The sequence below is a fragment of the Apteryx mantelli genome, chromosome Z, assembly GCF_036417845.1.
Source record: "Apteryx mantelli isolate bAptMan1 chromosome Z, bAptMan1.hap1, whole genome shotgun sequence".
Lineage (NCBI taxonomy): Eukaryota > Metazoa > Chordata > Aves > Apterygiformes > Apterygidae > Apteryx > Apteryx mantelli.
This window is the reverse complement of record NC_090020.1, coordinates 17469653-17490376: the sequence shown is the minus strand read 5'-3', so window position 1 is coordinate 17490376 and position 20724 is coordinate 17469653. Positions and strand designations below refer to the sequence as shown.

Below are 20724 nucleotides of genomic sequence, written 5' to 3'. Positions count from 1 at the left end.
AAGATACTCTGCAGCACAGGTCAGACAGCCGGAAAGCACAGCAACACCTACACATGCAGCCTGAAGCTATACAACAACCCTGTGAGATGAACAGCAGAGACAATTCCAGATCTGTGTGGAAGGAAGATGGAGGAAATCACAACATCTCCATCCTGAAGCATATCCCTTCCGATTCTAAGCTGTGGTGTCTAATATCAAAGCAAGCTTTTCTTAGCAAGGCAATAGCTTTACAAAGTAACCTTATTCTAGGGTGAGCTCCAAGATTTATGGATACTGGGATAATCTGCATCAGTGGAAGGACTCCCTGAATGTTAACTGCACTAACTGGCACAGGAGCTTCTCAGCTGTGAAAGACTTTGCATTGCATGTAGATGTCTCTGGAATCCTAAAAACAGAGCCTGCAAATATGTAAAGCTATAATAAACGGGAGTAAAATGTAAATAGATAGCTTATATCCTGTGTAACTATATAAAACCTGTTCAGTACAAGTGTTCATTTCTATATACAGAGCAAACACCAGATTCAAGGACAAGTGAGGATAATGTGTTCAGATTACTTCCCAAGGAAATGAATAAGGAAATTCTTTTCATGTCAGTACTAATCTTATATATGCGTTTGGTTTCTTTGAAGGAAAGACTCCTATAAAGCTCTCCATACTCTAATTTTTCTAGAATATGGAGACACACTGTTTAACACTTCCATTACCCATTACTGTGCGTGAGACTGGAAAAGAGGTTCTTGGTCTGCTGAATCAAAAAGCAACTCTTTTGCTAGCTGCATTTGTGTTTGGCAACCAGCTCAAAGAGGAAAAGAGCCAGGTGAGAAGCAGCACTTGGATTTTGCCTTCCCATTTCCACAACAGCCAGCAAAATTGTCCAGTCCTGCTCCGTTACATACCTGGAAGACTTGTCCGAGCTGCTGCAAAGGCCTCCTGAGCACTATATGGGAAGAGGTGGTGGCTTCACCCAGTAATATTCCTAATACATTACTTGTTAAAAAGCTCGTGCTTCTAGAAGGCCTGCCCTGCAATTCTCTGGCACAGGAGGCCCCAGCGTGACCATTACTGGTAGGCAGAGTGCATCTCTCTCGACTGAAGTTGTCATACCTCATGCCTGTGTCACAGCAGAGCAAGCTTCAGGAATAAATTCAATAGTTTGTGCTTGTTTGTACATTTGCTGAAGGTTTGGGGCTGTTTTATTTCTACTGTGACTTGTCCTGTTGTCCTTTAATTAGTTATTGTCATATTTGTAGTATCTTAGAGCCTCTAGATGACTATAGTGACTGCAGTAAGTAGGATGAGATTAACAAGATATTCCTGGCTTTCAGTTATACCAGTGCCAACCTACGAAGGCCAGTCTGTTACTTTAGTGCAACTACATGCAAGCTTGGTACTATTTGCTTTCCCTGTAATGCTCCCCGCCGCCATAGCCCTTTGCAACTTGTAACAACAAACTGCAATATTCTCTATTTACTGTGATAAAACATGACCTGCATACACATACCCCAACACCATTGCAGACAGGAAAGGAATTTCTTTCCCAGAGTTTCTGCTTCTGCTCGTGACAGAAGCAAACACCTTTCCTCAGTTTCGGTATCCAGATTTCACTTGGGAACAGCCCTACACTTAAATACAAAATTGCAAGCTCCCTCTCTCAGGCTGCTTCTTGGCCATAGATTGACTTCCATCTCACCAAAAGGTCCTACCTTAGAGGATGGCACAGATGCCCATTGAGATTTCATTTGATAGTTGTTCTGTGGGCAGGGAAGGAGGAGTCAGTGTACAACATGCTCTAGGTGACCCTGCTTGAGCAGGGGAGTTGGACTACATGATTTCCAGAGGTCCCTTCCAACCTCAACTGTTCTGTGATTCTGTAAGTGTTCTGACAGGCTACCTTGGCGGTGACTTAGTGTCTCCCCTTCTTATTTTGTCTATGCAAAGAATACCATGCAATACAGAAGTGGTGACACAAAATTGTAGAAAACATGGTACATTGGGAGTCAGTTTTCATTCGATATAAGGCCCATCTCTGGAATGCAGTCTAATCAAATTGACAGATTAGCTAGGTTTAATACACGTTTATTCTTGTTACCTCAAATATTGTGTGACTTTCATGTCTTTTGACTTATCTGTGATGCAAATTTTTCCTAAGACCACATAAAAAGACCACAAAACAGCTGAAGGAAACTAATGATTTACAGATTGTGGCCATAGTGTGTTAACTAAAAAGCCAAAGCACTGCCTTCTATTCTCTCCCAGTCTGCTATGCCCTCACTGTCTCCAATAATTGGAGAAGTGGGGAAACAACAAAAAAATGTAAAAAAGTCTGGACAGATCTACCCATATGCTTCTGGGATCCTTCACTCTGAATGGATGATTCTCCAAGGAAGCCTTTCCTATTTTTAAGGGCAAGGCAGTTCTCAAAATGGCTTATAGGGGAACATTTTTGTGGCTTGTGGCAGAGTATTATTTTAGTAGCTAGTAATAAGCAATAAACTATGGGCAGGAAAAGACTTCTGTCTACCAAGGTTGGAACACAAAAACAAACAACATCTAAGTCATTGCTTCTAATCTTGTTTTGATTTGTTTGCTTTTTGTGCTGTCACAGAGTAGCAAAGGAGGAAGCAGAGTAGGAACATTTTGATGGATGGATGAATGAAACTGCCTGGACAAAGGATAAGTAGCCCTCAATCAATACCCACATTCAGCCAATTGGAAACTCCAGAAAGGATTTGATCCAAAAAAGTTATGAAAACCCTGGAGAATCGAGTTAGTTTTCTGATGAACATGCTGGATCTTCCAGCACATGTCCTGCCTGAATTATTTTTTGGGGGGGTTCCTTGCAGACTTCTGATTGATTGCTAATTTCTCAACATGCATTTGTGCAGTGATGGCTTCAAAACTAAACATTATTGCACAGTATACACCAAAACCCTTCGATTCCACAACTCTCTGGTGCCACAGGCTGGAGATTGGGCTCAACTTCATGCAAATCACAAGATGGAGGTTCACGGAATTATTCAGTATATAACCAATAGTACAACCTTGTACTCCTTCCTTTTTCATTACAGTCCAGGTTTATGGCTTTCTCTTTTATTCAGGATGTCAAACTAAAAATGCATTACTGGGCAAACTGGAAATATTGGAGGTTTCACTAGATAAGTGTGACACCTAGAAAGATGCAGCAGGCAGGTTGTTCTCCACCTTCAGGAAAAGCAAAACTCTTTTTCAGATTTTTACACACCTATTACTAGCATGTAATGCTAGAAAGTAGTGTAGACAAACCAGATGGATTTCCTAAAACAAAGGACTTCCAGGCATCTGCTTTTTTTGGAATGAAAGGACATCTCTGGAAAGCATTCTATCTTGCATTATATTACTACATAATCCACCACAACCCTTTGTACATTTGAACACAAATAAGTCCATTGGTTTTCGGAAAATACACTTCCCATAGTTGGTGCTATAAAAATGATTTAGCCTGATAAAGAAACATCTGGTTCATATTTTTGTACCTCTTTTTAGATAGCTGTCTGTTCCAGATTGTAAAGAAACCCACAGTTAACTTTTCAATTTTGTGACTTTTTTGTTTTGAAGAATGAAGACCATATAGGACATGAGTAAAGTTCTTCATTATTGCTAAAGTGGCTCTTTCCTTCTCCCTGAGGAGAGAACATTCTCCAAGACACAATAAAAAAATCTGCCAGAACATAAGAGCCCAGGCCAGGCAATCAAGCCTGTAAGTCATCTCAACATATTGTTTCACTTCTGTTTTGCAGTAGAGGCTTCTTATTTAATGGAGGAATTGTATATACTTTGAATATCCATTCTAAGTACCGCATCTGCAAATGATAGCAAGTGATTAAAGCAAAACCATCCAGTGGAATTTATTTTGCAAGCTAAAAAAAATACAAAAAAATCCTGCTGGACAGTTTCTCTGTTTGCTTGAGTGACAAATGTGCTCACATTTGGAATATCCTCGTTCCTCTTACCAGGCATGAGCTTAGCTCATGGCTTTTAGTTAATCCTTTCAATGTCATGCTTCTTATACATAATGGCTACAAAGAATATAATTATTGCACATGTGAAGCCCTGGGGAATGTAGAGGGCATACAGTTTTAGGCAGTTGGCCCCCAAGTTGAACATGATAAGCACTTGCACGGCTTTTGCTGAACTGGTCCTATCAATGGCCTGGATCGATGTCACTGCAAACACCAATGAACTCTGAAAATTCCTCCTGTTCTAGAGTGTATGTTACATAAAGAGCTGTATAATGCATGAAGGAAAGAACAAACAACTGTCTTGCTAAAACTTTCTATCATGCAAACCCTACTGATTTCAAATGCTCAGACAAGGGCCAAGGACTGCATTCTTGGCACACCCTAAAGTACATACCCTGCCCTCAATTTTCATTGACATCAGTGAGGATTTCTGTACTTGAGGGCAACTCTGATTATTACTGAAGGCAATAGTTGCTCTCCTATTAACGTCCAAAAGAGTAAACTTCAAGTAAAACTGGATGCAACGTCTTAGCCTACATCAAAAAACTTCATCTTTCACACAGTTGCATGATGTACAAATCAGTTAAGCAAGCATGTACATATATTCTCCTGCAGTCCTGAATCTTGGAATCATCTAAGAGCCTTTCAGCCCCAGATTCATTTTGGGCATCAGTACAGCTATCAACAGGAAATGTGTACAAATATTGACTAATCATTTGGCAAGATACTGCTTCACTGAGTACATAAATGCTCTTCTCTCCAAGGTTAGCAGATGTGTTCATTATCAAAACTGATAATGTAGCAATTAAACTGCTAGTTAGCAAAAGGCTTAAGAAAAAAAGAATACTGAACTGCTGGTCAGGAATGTTGTCTCCAGGAAATTAAAAAGACACTTCAAGACAAATAGCCAAGATAACTATATGTTTCTTTATCCCAATGCACATGTTACATGCTATGGACATTACTGGATGTACATGTGTAACAGGAAATCATTCTAACACGTTAATTTTAGCAAAATCAGCAAAATGATCATTGCTTATTTGTTTGGCTTAATCAGTAAAATAAAGTGATCATGGCTCTTTAATCTACCTATTGAAGTGCTGATTAAATTGGAAGATCTATGAAATGTTGCATTTCTTGGTTGTAGTCCTTACATTGCGCTGAACGTGGTAGCATAACAGCCTATTTTAGCAATCCTTCCATAGCTAATAGAATATCCGCCCACACAGAGATGAATTGAAAACTCACCATACTCCTGAAGAAACAGGTGGTTAGGGGGCTCTACCGGGGATCAGCAGGAATCAGAAGAGAGCACATGGGCAGAGCTGTGTGCAGAAGACTTGTTTCTGCTTGTCCTACTCCTTCCTCATGCTAGTACTTTTACTAGTCCTTTCTTCCATAAGTTGCATGGTCTATAACTAATTTGACAAAGGGGACAAAAGGGGAAGAGCTGACCCTACACACCCACACAGCTCCTGTATTATCTGTTGAGCCCAGAGATGAAGCCAGCCTAACAGCACAAAGTGTTTAGCCACAGCCCAAAGCTTAGCACTGCTGGAAACCCTAGCTCTGGTGAAGGACCACCTCATACCATTCCCAGCATGCGTCAACAAGAGCAGGCCCCACTGCGTGGAGGCTTCTTCTGAGAGCTAAACCAGAGGTGTTGCTGCAAGCCACTCCCCTCAAAGGATCATTTTACTGCTACAGGACACACTACGACAGTAAAGATAGTATGCAACCTTCCTTTGGCACAACGGCCACTCACCTAACATGGTCACTTACAAAGCGCTCTTGGCACAGGCTTGCTGCTTGTGTCCTCCTCCAGCCCCCACCACCCGCTCCACAGTGTCAGGTCGGTCTGGGCACCTTCTGCTGTGCTCAGTGCTGCAGGATGTCAAAATACCTCCCTCCTCCCTTTAACAGTGTCCAGGCTGCTAAGGAGGCTTTTGATGTGTATAGTAGTGTTCATGGGCTCAGCACAGTGCCCAGAGAAAATCCTGGCTCTTTCTATGGACCCAGCAGTCAGGTCTGCTGCAAACATATTTCTGCCCCTAATGAACTGGGTCTTTTAGGGAGAGAATCCATTTCACCATCATTTGTCAAATTTTGTATGGATTTGCCCTGAATTTGTTGTGAATGGGAAAAATCACAGTCCAGGAGGAAATTTCAACCCTTTCAGTTAAAATTCTGACCCAGTTCTGGATATTAAAGTTCATTAATTGATTAAAGTCCATTAATTCATCACCTGGACTTTGGGGCCTATATGATTCACCCCAGGAAAGAAGTAGGCTGCTCTGGCTAGGGATGGTTTTATGCAGGGTGTGCTGTATGAGGCAAGGCCCAGAGAATGCTAGCTCCTTTGGATCCTTATCTCTTTCTAATTCACTGAGGAAAATCTGAAAGAATTGAAAAATTATTTCCCGCTAAGAAAGCCCTCCATTACTTTCTGTTTCTTGATAAGAACTGCGCCAGAATCTTCATTTAAAATTGTTGCTCAAATTATTCTGATTTTGCTGCAAAAATAAGTGAATGAGCAGAGTTCAGTATTATAAATGTTAAGGAAAGTAAATGGGGAACAGAGAAAAACATATTTGGGGGAAGAAAAAAAAAAGTAGGATTTTGCAATCTATTTTGTCCTGGACTGTTAAAACCAGACCAGAATGAAGACTGTAAGGCACCTCAGTGATGTAAATGCTCAGGCCGAGCTATCATCAGTTGTTTGAGTTAGTGGATCCAGCACAGAGACTTGTTAGAGACTTGCTGTTGTTTCTGCGCTCAACTTCAGCAAGTCATATAAATATGTGCCTGACCTTTCATTCATTAAAGAGTCTTACTACATTCAGAGGCAGAGGGTTAATCTTTAACGCAGCTGGATACCTCCATACTGTGAACGATGTCTGAAACTAACTGCAGCACTAATGTAGAACCCATTAAAATGAATGCTTATGACAGAAAATTAGAAACCTCTTTCAGAAATCAGGACACGCCTGATCTAGATTTAGCTAGGCATAAATATTTGCATTGCGCTTTGAATAGGCATTTGCTTTGGAATTAAATATTCATAGTTAACCAGCCATGCTCAGTCATTTTATTTTAATATTAAGCCACACTATGCAGGGCAGTAACTCCAGTGAGTGGTAGCACCAAGATTTAAGGAAAAATATTGTAATGTCGTTACACAGAAGCAACAAACAGCATATTTTCATTAGTTATGTGAATACAGGACTCCAGTGAATGCTCAGGCAAGGCTGATTGAAGTGTCATTTTCTTGCATCAAGTCATTTTAGATTATTATTTACTTGGAGGTATTTTAAAACAATGATACTAAGGGGATAGGAGGGGAATACTAAAAATAATGATAACCTGGGTGAACCAGTCTATCCAAGAGGTGTGTGAAGGGGGTGCATGTGTGTGTGCATGCATGTATGAACACGTATATGCATGTGGGTGTATGTTGAATGCTCAGGAGAGTTAATCTAAAGTACTGGGAGGAGAAGTGGTCTGTATGCACTGCAAGTGGTAGTCAGGATTATTACCTTCGGATTTTGGAAGCCAAAAGGTAAAACAAACATGCATGAGTCTAGTTTGGGTGGCAGCCTGAAATGAGGTATACTATATGGGTGCCCTACCAGAAAAACCAAGGCAAGCCTGAGAACAGCATTGCTTTGTTCACACAACACATGAATGGAACATGAAGGGAGAGTCTGTGTGTGAGCACTGAGCTCCCATTGATTAATTAAGAGCTAATTTTTCTTGTTTTAAAAAGAGCACACACAGGCTCTCCTTTGCAAGTAGGGTATTTGTGGATTAATTTGCCGTTCCTTGAATTAACAGTCACTGCATAATTTTGGACACAAGGACAAAACAAGATATTAATCTAAGCAACCCTGATTTTGGTGCCATTCCAACCCATTTTTAGATACTCTGAATCTAAAAGTGTCTGGTAGATCCGGAGCAATAAAATTCCAGTGCCTAAGGCCCCTTTGCAGTGATGGGGAATTTGTATGCATAGCATTGAGAATATGCCTCAGTTAATTCTTGATCAGCCTTTGGCCACTGTCTCAACAATGGGGCCAAACCAAAACCCAGGACCTAGACTGTTCAGAGCCAGATCCAAATATCTTCAGTTTGGCTCCTCACTTTGAGCTTAAGAGAAATGCAGCTCTGAATCTACATTAGGAATAGCTGCCTTCCTGTTCTAAAGCTATTTAATAAATGTCTAACATACTTGAAGTCTGTACATGTAAATATTTTTTAAAAATGAAAAATGAATGCATTTTTTTAGGCAAACAACAAACCTACAGTAATTTGCAGTTGGATCTAATACACCTGATCCTGCTCCCAGAATAAAGTCAATGGTCCTCTTAGAAATGGGATTGTACCCTAAATAACCTCTGATATTCTCAGACCAAATGTAACCTGCACTAGTCTTCTGAAGCTTACTCGGCAAATGGAGATCCTTTCCCACTTTTTATAGCACAGATGATTCTATTCTGAATAAGCAATAAAAATGATTCCTTCTGCTCTGCAAAACCTCGCTTAACCCAACTTCTCTTACAGGATCCAGGAACACTGAGTGCTTTAATGCCTACACTCAAGTTCCCCTGCAGCCCACTGGTCTCAGCGTTCTGAAATTGGTGGTGATTTATAACAGAGAGCAAATACTTTGTGTAAATAAAAGAAGGACAGTGAGCAAGTAAAGATCAGAGACAAAAATCAACCCAGTGTTCAGTTTAGCAGGCAGAAAATGCGTAAGTCCTCGAGGAGAAAAGCTCTGTTTAGCTGAAGAATCAACTAATTCAGATGAAAAATCAGAAGGAAGGGGGAGAGACATACACATACTGTAATGTGCTGCACCATTTGGAGCTGCAGCTGTCTCTGATCAGGCTCTTTGCAGCATATTTCTCTCCGAAAAGTTTCCAGAGCCACCAGCTTTGTACTTGTCGATCTCCACAAGCCATACTCTATAACCCAGGGGTATGGTGGGACTTTGCGAACAAGAAACAAGCTAGCCTCTTGGAAATCATCAATCAGAAGAAAAAGCCAATGGACTAAGTACATATTTGGGAGCCCTTATTCAGACAAATTTCATACTAGAGCCAAAGCAGCTGCGGGATATGACCATCCACAGATAGTCCCTTTTGCCATCAACCAGCAAAGGGAATGAGTGTGAACTAACTTTTGTTTCTCGCTCGGCTTTTCTTTCCATTTTCTTCCCCTGCCTTGTGGGTTACCTCTGAGATATTTTTGTCAACATCAAAATGATATTTCAGGTTAATTTAAGTTAACCAGGAAGTATCTGCCTGTGAGGTAGGTATGTAGAGCCAGAGCCAGGTTCAAGGGTTACTCACCTTCCACTACCACTGTAACAGGTTTTGAATAGGCTGTGCCCAGGCTGTTCTTGGCTACGCATCGATACTGCCCAGCATCTTCTCTCTGAACATTGTGGATCCTTAAATTCCCTGAATCAAGAACAGCAATGCGAGCATTTTCCTGCCAAAGAAGGGAGAGATGGAGTTAACAGACAGGAAAGAAAGAACATCCTCTACAGACTACACATAAGCAGTACCAAATTTTCATTTAAAATGATTGGGCTTACATGCATAAAAATGATCTGTGTTGCCCTGTGATGGAAGAACCTGGGGCCAGCTCTTCCTGGTCAGCTTTGTTACAACACACTCACTCATGCTTATTTTTGCAAATCAGTGAATTATATCTTCAAAAAGGTCATGAATCTTAGCAAAGCAGCTGAAAATATCTTATTTAGGAGAATACTCGCAAATGCGTTTTGCAGCATTTGGCCACACCTAGTAGTAAAAAACAAATGAGGTACGGGAACACAGAAATGTTTGATTTTTAGGTAGAATTACTGTGAATGCTGACATTTAGTAGATAAGATCTAGATTTCCTGAAATGCTTTCTTTCTAGAGAGCAGAATTTACAAATAGTATGAATGATGCTTATATTTTATCACAATACCTTTAGCAAACAAGCTAGCAATATTTTAATTTTATTTTCTACTCACCTTTACAACTGTTTCTCCCTTGATCCATGAAACAGAAGGTTTTGGATTCCCCATTGTAGTGCATGGAAGAACAGCCTTTAACCCTTCTATTATTTCCACATTTATAGGAGGGCGGGTTATTTTAGGTTCTAAAATTTAAAAAGGCAAAAATTAAACTTGAACTGGAGGTAAGAAATATTAGAACAGGACAAGTTCTGAAATGTCCTTGTCAACAAAATCTCTTCCTGTTTTTTCTGTACACTTCTGTAGCTGAAAGATAGAGGGGTCTTGGTAGGTCATTGGAAATGCCTTGGAAAGAAAAAACTTTCTCAAGTGAAGCTTTCAGAGTTTCAGTTTACAGATACAAAAACAAGTATGTTGCATAGGTTATTTGTTTTCAGGAGTGCAGTTTGACAGTAATTTGAATTAGGACCTGGGCTAAAATCCAGATCCAGATAAGAGTATTTCCAATAAATAAGAATGTTTACATTCCCAATTTTGGCATTCTTCATTACGTAAACAGTGTCTTGTGTAAAAGCTCAGGTCTGGAGTGAATTGATTTTGAAACAGTTTTAATTCAGGCTTGTCTCTAGCTCAGCAAGAAGGACATGTAAATTCAATGGACATCACTAAGAGAAGGATTTATGACCAAGGCCAGTAAAAAGGAGAAAGGTCCTTAAAGAAAAAACAATTAAACTCACTTGAAATTAATTTGGGGCAAATTTAAATTCATTTTATCTGAAGAGAAATGTGGTCTAGCTTACTCAAACTTAGCAAACCTGGAGGATCATGCTCATTAGCACAAACAAACCCCTTCCTACACACAGATGCTGTAATAGGTATACATCTAGACTCATCGTTTAAGTGCTCGTGTAAATAACTGCAGTCACATGAATTCAGCTTCACTGAGCTAGCCACGTATCTAAACATTTGTGAGAACCAGGCCCCTGTTTTTAAAGTGGGATGACCACATTTATATCATGATGTTCCAGACCTTTCAAGACTGCTATTAAGAAAAGCTGAATAGCATATGCTTGGTTTCATCGTGCTCAGGCATAAATCTGATTAATGAAATATTGTGTTTAAACAGCAAGCATATGGGATTTTCATAGTATTGCTATGAAGGGATAATCTATCAAACTGTGATGCTTACAAAGTTTCGTACAAAGAGGATTCTTCAAAAGATTTTTTTTTATCCTTGCTATGCAAACAGTCCCTGTGATTCTAGCACAAGTGTTTGTTATTCAAAATGATTAATCATGGGCAAATCAGACCATATTTAGTTAAGATATTGCCTAATATGTCATGATGGAATAGCTTAGGCATACTACTTTAAATTTATATGACCACTACATAATTAATCCGTGGAACTCCACTCCAGAGGACATCCAGGCTCAAGAACAGCAAAGGAACTAAAAATAGAAGTTAAACAAAGCTTCAGCTGGACAGTAACAGACCTGAAGCAAACAGCTGAGTAAATTTGTGAAGGATTAAATTCTTACATGACAAAAATATGGCATCGACACTAATACAGAAGGCAGTCCTTATATAGACGCTATGCACATGTAAGCTTTGGACCCTTTGTCCAGCCCATAGCTGTCTTAAGGTCCCTGAGGTCTTACATAAAACACAGGTCTTTCCTGAAGACAGCACTGCAAGCCAGACCCCTAGAGGACGTGGGCTCCCTTTGTCCTTGTAGGTGCTCCAGTGTTTGCTAAAGCCCTTCTTATTACATTGTTACCTGGTGTCAGGAAGAGATTCCTTCCTGACTGGCTTCTTCTCAGGCATATAAAACTGAACTCCTTATTATGAAGGTTTTGCACAAGCCCTGGAAGTGTCCTGCACTGGTTACTTACAAAAACAAGCGTTTTCCTTTCTGCATGGTCTGGGCCACGTGGTGGGCAGTGTTCCACCTCTGGGGGAGGCCACAGCACCAGGACTGCAAAGGAGCCACAAGGCTGCACCTGTCTAGCATATCGTAGTGCCTCTCATCTGAGCACCGAGCTCTTGCAGGTTCACGTGGCCTGGACACTACACGGCACCTCGCCTGTCTCTGCCTGTCAGACAAAGCCCCTCTGCAGCCAGGCTGCCCCGACATGGGGCACCCTGAGAGAGGGCAGAGGCAGTGGTGCTGCAGGGAGAGGCCAGCAGTGCCGATCGCAGGGCAAGGAAGCAGGGGCTCGGCACACTCGGAAGCAAGTCTTATGCCTAATGCATGAGCCTGGACAGATCTGCAATGATCCTGGCACGTATGCAACCAATCGACCAGACACAGGAACCAAATGCATAACCCAGTGTGCTCAAACAGATGTGCAAAAATAGAGAAAGACAGAAGCTGGGTTGTGGTTGTTTTGTTGTTTTTTTTCCCAGTGGACCGGGAACAGTTAGGCAATTCTGGGGAGAAGGCCACTTTTGGCCCTCATGCAGCTGAGCTTATTTGTTTTCGCACTTACTCATTTTCACTTGCAGAGCCCCACAGCTCTGTGCAGCCACTCCAACCCCATTGTCTGCTGTGCAGCAATACACCCCATCATCGCTGTCCTCCACGCTCAGAATGGTCAGGAGCTGCCCATTCCTCTGTATGCTGTACCTGGTGTCGAACAGCCTGCAAGGCACAGCACAGCACTTGTGAGGAGACAGAGGGAAGGCAGGGAACAAAGAGAGGGAATTGCATGTGTATTTGCAAACTGCCGATGGCACTACAAAAGGCAATTTGATAATTTTTAATTTTAACCTGTAAAGATAGGGAAAGGCACTGAAAATGCCAAGGTGAGCTTTATGATTTGTTCTGGTTCTTACCAAACCACACAATTCCTAACTCCCACTGGTGTGGCAGCACTTCTGCCCCCAATCCGGTATTGACAGAACATGTCTCACAGTAGTATCTTGGGTTCCTGTCTCCAAGAGACAGGCATGAGCACAAGTGATCTTAATCCAGCTGGTTCCTATTTTAGGTATAATCATTCAGTGCAATGGAAGGACTGTCTACATAGGAATGGGAACTGGCTGAAACATTTTAAAGAAACCTTCTTTAGGTAAAAAAATGTTTTTTTCCCTAAATGGATAATTTTCTGGAAATATTTTTTCTTGTTATGAAAAAAGACAGCAACCAAAAGCCAAACATTCTTCTGTCTGCATCTAGAAGTGTTTTTGTTTATTTGTTTGGAACTATAGAAGTGTTGTTTTTATGAAAAAAAATAAAATTGTGCTGAAGAAAACAAGTCATCTAAAGTTTGGAAGATACAAGTGTAGCTATAACTTAATGATAGCAGTAATTAACTCTGGAAAAATATGGTGAAACCTCCTATCAGTTTAGTGGAACAAGATTTGCATAACATTTCATAAATTCCTTAGCATTTGACCTTCACACCTTTTTTGATACCTTCTGGAAGCATGTTCATGCAATTGGCCTTTGATTCTGACAAACATTAGTGAAATAGACCCAATAAGAGGATTGCCTCCCAAGTTGTCACAAATATCCAAAGCCTAAGTATGCGCTTTTTTGTCTTCTATTGTTAAAAATTGTACTGAGTAATCTAAATATGCCCTTTAAGGTGTTATAGGCTCAAATTTCCTTACAAAAGCACCTCATCCGGTCTTAAGTGTTATAGGATTGTATTTCCCTCCCCATTTTTACCCTAGGAAGAGTATAACAAACTTTCACCTGTTGTGTAAAATGTGCAGGTTCTCTTTCTTTTTCTTTTTACAGAGGAAAGTTTATCCAGGATAGCCTATGTCATGACTGGGAGGTCCAATCTCCCAGACAGGTAAGAGAAATCCCTGGACTATTGGGCAGATTATCTTGCCTGTAGTGATCTACACACAGCACAAAATAGCCAAACAGCTTTATTATAGAGGCTTGTAACCTCTCACTGGTTTATCTAGTTTCCAAATAAAAATGACGGAGCAAGTGATTTCCCTATAGTAAACTGTTATATGCCATTAACCATGGCATATTTGTCACAAATTTCAAGACCGAAAGGAACACGGAAAGGTGCTTCCAGAAGAATAATACCGACCATAGCCTGTATCCTGACACTACTTTCACTGAAGCTGAATGTTTACACATTGTTTTGTTTCGAAGGTTAGCCATTCATTTAGAGTGTCTGAACCTTGGCAAGAGAAGAAAATTTCATAAATAAAATAACTGTTATTTATTGCTTGCAATAACTAGTCTCTTTGAAGTTTTCTACACACACACTCACACACATACACGCACACATAAATATATTTATACTCTTTTTAGAAAAAAGTCCACTGTTTTGATCCTTTTCCATTGAGCAAATACTTTCACCCATGCTCTTGGAAAGTAATTGAAATAGTTTCAGCTTATCTATTTCCCTGCCTTTGGTCCAAATTTTTGTATCCAGCAGCATTGACCGTTAATGTCAACACAGCTTTGGGAAAGCAATTTAGCTGCTGCTACTATTGCTGCTTCAGAAGCCCCAGGAAAGGAATAAAGTAGCCAAGTTCTCTGGCCTCATCAGAAGAGCTTTTTGGATTAGTATTTTCTCTTTTGGTTGATGCTGTGAAAAGGGCACTGTGTCTAAAAGAGAATGGGATGCCTTTTAGAAAACTGTGATGGGCTTTTTGAAATGGAGATTGGAACCAAAAAGGGTCTGTTTTCCACATGATTTTAGAGCAGGAGAGTGGATCTTTAAAGTCTGTGGGAAAAGAAAAGCATGCAACCCCTGTGGTCCTACGTGAACGGCTTGCTCAGCCAGCTTTTACCTTCAGGCTTGGTGTCACTTATGGGGAAGGAATTAGGAGAAAGGTGACCTGATTTGGAAAATTAGACCTCCATGTCATATGAAGCCCTGTCAGAGAATTAAGATCGAGGTTTTGCCGGTCTTCTGTTGCAGGCAACGAAATAAGATTTCTGAAGGCAAGCATGCATATGTGTAGACAACTGTTTTTTTCTTATTCTAAAATGGCCTTCCTAGCAACAAGATCTCTTTCTACTGCCAACTTATTTAGAGTCTGCAGAGCCCACAGTTCACAGGCAGTTTGGATGCCCAACCCTAGCAGTAAGAATCATGCTTCAGGAGACCATCTGCACCTGCCTAACACAGAAATTTTGCACTGAGAACCGGCCTTAATTGTACTGCACAAAGATTATTCTGTAAATTTCCATTACGGAGAGAATCACAAACAGAGATCAAGAAGGAGTAAAGCCATTTGGCAGATGCAAAGTGATTTCTAAGTTAAGAGTTTGGGTCTGGTTTACTTTACATCGACAGAGCTCCAGCAATAGTAGCAACTTCCAGAACACACTTCCAAGGTGTTCCTCTTCAGAGGCACTTTGGTACATGGTGACTGACGTTTCACAGTTCATAACACAAAAAAGCCAGTTTCCCTCTGTTAGATCCAGAAGCGAACAATAATGTTTTTGCTCCCTTTCCATGTAAAGTTTCCAAGTGCATTGCAAACACTCAGGCAGCAAGTCTGGCAATGCCTCCTTTAATTATTATATAACATTATCCTGCTTTGTAAATGAGTAAACTGAGGAACAAAGCGAACTGCACCACTTGAGGCCAGAAAGCAAATTCCTTGCATAGCTCACAACAGAAACTGACTCTCTCCAAGCTCAAGTGTGTAAAGTTGTGAAGGACAGCTACTTCTAACATAACCAAAACTGAGACTCAGAGAAAATTCAAGGCCACATACTACTGTTGCCTCCACATGTATATTCAAAACAAGCCCATGTTGCCAAGAAAATGGCTTTCCACATTCATTTAAGAAAGCACATAGCAGAGCCAGAGGTTAGACTCCCCACTCTGCGTATTAGCAATAGCTTTCTGTTTTTGTTACCACCAACCACATGTCTGTACAGTCCCCAGGGTGCTCTTATCACTCCTTAAGGAATACAGATTCCCTAAAAATTACAGCCACTCATTGTCCCTCCAGCCCTAGACCAGTTCTGATTTTTCCAGTTACTGCCTCTACCATGAAGAAAAATAAAGATTTTTTGGAAGCAGAGCCTGCCAGCCTCCTCACACTGGCTGCCTGCATGCCACCAGGCAGGGTTGCTCCTTACCTGATGGGAATGCTGTTGCGTGTCCACGTAATCTCTGGCTCAGGGTACGACTCCACGACACACACAAACTTGGCAACGTCCTCCACCAGTGCGTCCACTGTTTCCAGAGGAGTGCTGATAAAGGGAGCTGCACAGAGGAGAAGAAAATGAGAAAAACCTCCTGCTGCCGTCCGGACAAAGGATGCTGATGGTGCCAGGCTCCTGGCATGGGCAGGCCAAATGCGGACACAGACACATCCCTGCAGGGTCACTCCACAGCCTTTTCCACAGCGTGGATGCAGTTTATGCATCTTCCATGCATTCACTTTAACTGAGGTCACTCAGCGTTTGCTTGCTTCAGCCCACTGTTGTTTACTCTACATTTTGCATTTTCCCTGGTGCTCTCTGAAGAGTACAAAATAGAGTGACCCAAGTGCAGAGTGGTTAAAACCATCCCAGCGTTTCGCTTGTTTTTAGCCCTCCTCTCACACCAGATGAACTGCACTGGGTGCTGTATTGTGAGGGCTCTCCATGTGCTATGGCCGCTAGGCATGAGCTGGTATTGCAAGAAATGGTACACAAAAGTGAAGGGGCGCTCCCCTGATCCCTGGAGCGGGCAGAGTGCCTTGTTATTAGCACACAAGGTATGAGATTTGGGCTTCTTCTTCACAATTTTTTTGGGGGGGAACTAAAATATAACACTATTTTTTTCAAAGGGAGGCTTGTAAAGGCCCTTCATGTGTCCCGTATTCATAGCCTAATTAGTGCACATGCTCTCTTTTCCTCATCTTCTCTAACCAAATAACACCATAGTTAAAAGTCTAGTAACTGCACCTTATGCTTATTATCACAGACCTATCATCACACATTATTTGAATTTATCTTTAGAAACACATTTTCCATCACAGTGGTAAAGTACTGAAGCATGGATGGAAGGGATCAAAGGGTACTCCTAGTGAATCACTTTCCATGCACATGGTATGCATTGCAGCCATTGCAGCCAAAGACACATGAATGACTTTTAATATATAGCTGTGAGGGACATACATACAATATTTGCTGGACTGGATTTCATTGACAGCTGTGCCTAGATGAACTAGTTTCATACCATGTTCCTTAAACACCACCTTGAAAATGTGCAATGGATGTAAGAATCTTCCTGCTCCTTCACAATACAAAAAAAAAAAAAAACGGCCTACCCATCATAAATTATCACAGGATATGTTTTGATTACTGTAGCATTATCTGGCACGTTGTGTGTCTTCACAGAAAAAGCCTGCCTGCATAATATGTGCCAACTCGCCTTTGTACAATTAGATTTAAATATCTGCAAAAAGTAAACAGCACCAATTTTACCCTTCACTCCTAAAAATTGGCAAAAACAAGATACTCCAAAATAAATTACTGAGGTTAGTTATAAGGCATTTATCTTAATTCTTTTTTAATTTACATGGGAGTAAAAACTAGAATCTCTTTGGAGTGCAGCTGCAATGAAGCTAGGGAAATTAAAAATGGACTTACTCTGTTAACTTCAACTATCAAGTTTATGTAAAAGGTCCAATGCCTTTGAAATGTCATTCAAATAAATCTATGTCAATAACAATTCTGTATTATATGAGTTCAGATTGCATAGTTAATAATTACTATACTTATATGAAAAGAGGATCCTAAAACTACAACTAAGATAGGACTAAGAATTTTACACAAACATTAATTAAAACATGTGTGTGTCAGGATTGTTGTTTGAGATCACTGCTTTAAATTATATCAGGCTTTGATTTATTACTAGATAGAAGGTACTGTCTGTGCATATTGCGCCTGGGCTGAATCCCACTTCAGTCAAACTGAATGAAAGTTTTTGATAAAGCCTAAATTTCCCTGGTGAAAACTGTCTTTGGAGGATAACCTCCATTAATGGCTCTGCTGTCTTCTTCAAAGGGGCTGTTATTATTTCATGACAGATTTTATGAGGTTTTGATGGAAGTAAGTCTGATTGAAATAGCATTTTATGGTCTAATTTTATATATGATGTTTTTATTGCTGTGTCCATATTCCTTGATCTCCCTTGAAGGGTGCTCTTTTTACCCTGAGAAATGTAGATTCATACAGTAACCCAAACTGAAAGCAACCAGTTTTATAACTGCGTTGTCACAATAGGAATGGCTACTCTGACAAAGAATAAAGTTAGATTTGTACTAAGAGCCAGGATGCCAGGCGCATAATGACAGCATTTTATTATTTGGGCAAACAAGGAGTGTCAGGTTTATATAGTAAATATATTCATTTGGAACAGTTAAGGAGTTTCCTGGTATCTTTTTAGTTCAACATGACACAATTATCTTTAGCAATATTGTCCACTGGAGGTCTGATCTAGCATCCCCTGAAATCAATCACACAACTCTTCAGACAGAATCAAGCCTATCCTCATAGAAAGCCTGGGAGCCTTGAAGAATAATCACGTTAGCAACAGTAAGGCATCCTGTAATTATTCTCCTACAGCCTTATCTTTTCCCATACTCTAGCTAAATGTTGGGAGAGCAGAGAAGGTCAAGAAAATATTCCTTTTGCTACGGTGAGAGGGAAAAAGGACACAAACCCAGAATACGTGCTATATCGATGCGACACAGTAAGTGGTGCGGTATACCGCCATTTTGTTATAATACAGCGAGGGAGCCCCAAAATGGCCACGATGGTGCTTCTTTATAACGAGCCATCAAAAATGCTCAGCTATTGGTATCAGCCACTGTTCTCCCAGGAAAGAAATCAAAACTTATGGTGCCTATATTGCCAAATTTAAACATGGGAAAATAAAATCAAAATGAAACACTGATATATTTACCTTTTTGTTTAAAGACGGCCCAAGATCTTTGTGCAACAATCATCAGGCTGACAACTGTAGGTTGCACTGTGGCTTTAAATTATATTGACAATCAAATAACTTACACATCTGTAAAGCCACTCAGGTGCCATTTGCCTGAATGTCTGCTGTAATTTCTGGATATAGCAAAATCACCCCCAGCCAGTTACAGGGCCAAATTGTTCCTCGTCTTTTGGGAGAAAATCAAACCCTATTCTGCTTTCAGCCCACCAGAAAGTACCCGATTATTTTGGTTTTGATTTTTGATTTGTAATTTTAAAATGGGAGAAGCCAAGAGAACAAAACAAAACAAAAAATAGAGCTGATCTGCACTGCAGTGTTACAGATGCTTTGAAATATTGCAACTCCTCTAGTCAAAAACTGCTCGCAAATGTGTTTTCAGCTAACACTGCAGAACCTCTGTAGGATATCTCTTCGTTGTATTTGCATATTCAGCTTCTCTCAAGAAACATGGCAATCCAGCCACACATGATGTTTCAATTGCTGGAGAAATATTCAACACCACTGTTTCAAGGAAGGGTTTGTATCTCTTCATTGTACAGTGCCACCAGGAAAAAATCACTCCCATTCCTCTTTGTTTTTCTTGTCCTTCCAATCCTGTTTTACCAGAGCTTTTAAAAAGAGCATGGTTCACCAGCTTACTTTACTGCCTTTGCAAAAAATCGACATTTGGTTTCAAAAGCTTTTTATAAAGAAGAGATCTTTGTTTTCAGCTCCGAGGGCAGCCTGACTTCCAATTGTAATACAGCAAGGGAATAGCAGGGATGTTGACCTAACAGGTGACTACTGGTCTTCTTGAGATTTTTTTGTTTTTTCCTGATGCTGTACATTTTCTGGCATCCTGATAATCGCTATGTGATGGAACTGTTTGTCCACAGGGTTACATATGGCAAATCCAGAAGAACCCTGCTGCACTTCGTACCTCAAAGACTTTTCTGAACAGACTTTTTTTCAGTTCTTGTATTAGCTGGAAATGGTGTACATCTGTTTGTGTGTGTGCGTGTGTGTGCGCGCGTGTGCCTACCAGAGAGGAAGTAGGTATAATAATTATATGTTCTATGCAATAGATATGAAGAACATTTGTATCGATAAACTTACTCACTATAAAGGCATTAAAGCTATTTACTTCATCTTTAAGCTTTATACATTTGTAAGCATACATAAGCATGCAGAATATCATAAATCTTTGGATTCCACAACACTGTGCTTTCAGTAGCTTAAACCTGTAAGATTCCTTTGATGAGAAACATGTCCATCCCACACAGACTGGACCTAAGGTCTTCCCTGTCCTTTAGAATGGGACTAAAAGCTATTCCTGGGCAAACAAGCTTCATTCTATGACACAAACATGAGACTATTTTCATTGATAACCTTCTAAAAACAGCAGTGACCACTAGACAGATGAAGCTGAAAGCACATTTTTGCAGCTTTCAGGAATGATACAACAGTGCCCACCCCACAGTTATCAGAGATGCCTTTCCCTTGTAAAATCTCCTTAGCAAGTGGCAAAAGCAGAGAAAGATGAAAACTCTTTAAACAAACCTTTTGGAAGCTTCTCGGCCAAGCTGAAGGCTGCCAGGGTGAAGATGTGTACGAGGGGAATGTTCAGGAGGTCTTTCATGTTTGATCCAGAAAAATAGACTGCTCCTTCAGGCAACGCGTACGGAGCTCACTGCCTGTTTCATTTTAGACCATGGTGTGTTAACAAAAAGTTCCTGCGCTAAAGACTGAGCGGGGTCTATGGGATCTAAGTATAATCAGGAATTCTCAGACTTGGCTGTGGTGATGGACGTGACCAGCTGGTGTGTATCCACTTAGGTCAGTGTG

The 20724-nt window shown here is 40.6% G+C and overlaps 1 protein-coding gene across 1 annotated transcript in view; it reads right to left on the bottom strand.

The window, feature by feature from the left end:
• MUSK (muscle associated receptor tyrosine kinase) overlaps positions 1–20524 on the bottom strand; it is a 57681-nt gene extending 37157 nt beyond the window's left edge. The window contains exons 1-5 of the mRNA XM_067315770.1: positions 20440–20524; positions 16041–16167; positions 12457–12608; positions 10025–10152; positions 9351–9492 (exon numbers count right to left, since the gene is read on the bottom strand). Of these exons, the coding sequence (XP_067171871.1) occupies positions 9351–9492; positions 10025–10152; positions 12457–12608; positions 16041–16167; positions 20440–20518 (628 nt within the window). The 5' untranslated portion in view covers positions 20519–20524. The remainder of the gene's footprint in view (positions 1–9350; positions 9493–10024; positions 10153–12456; positions 12609–16040; positions 16168–20439) is intronic.
• Between the last annotated feature and the right edge of the window lie 200 nt (positions 20525–20724).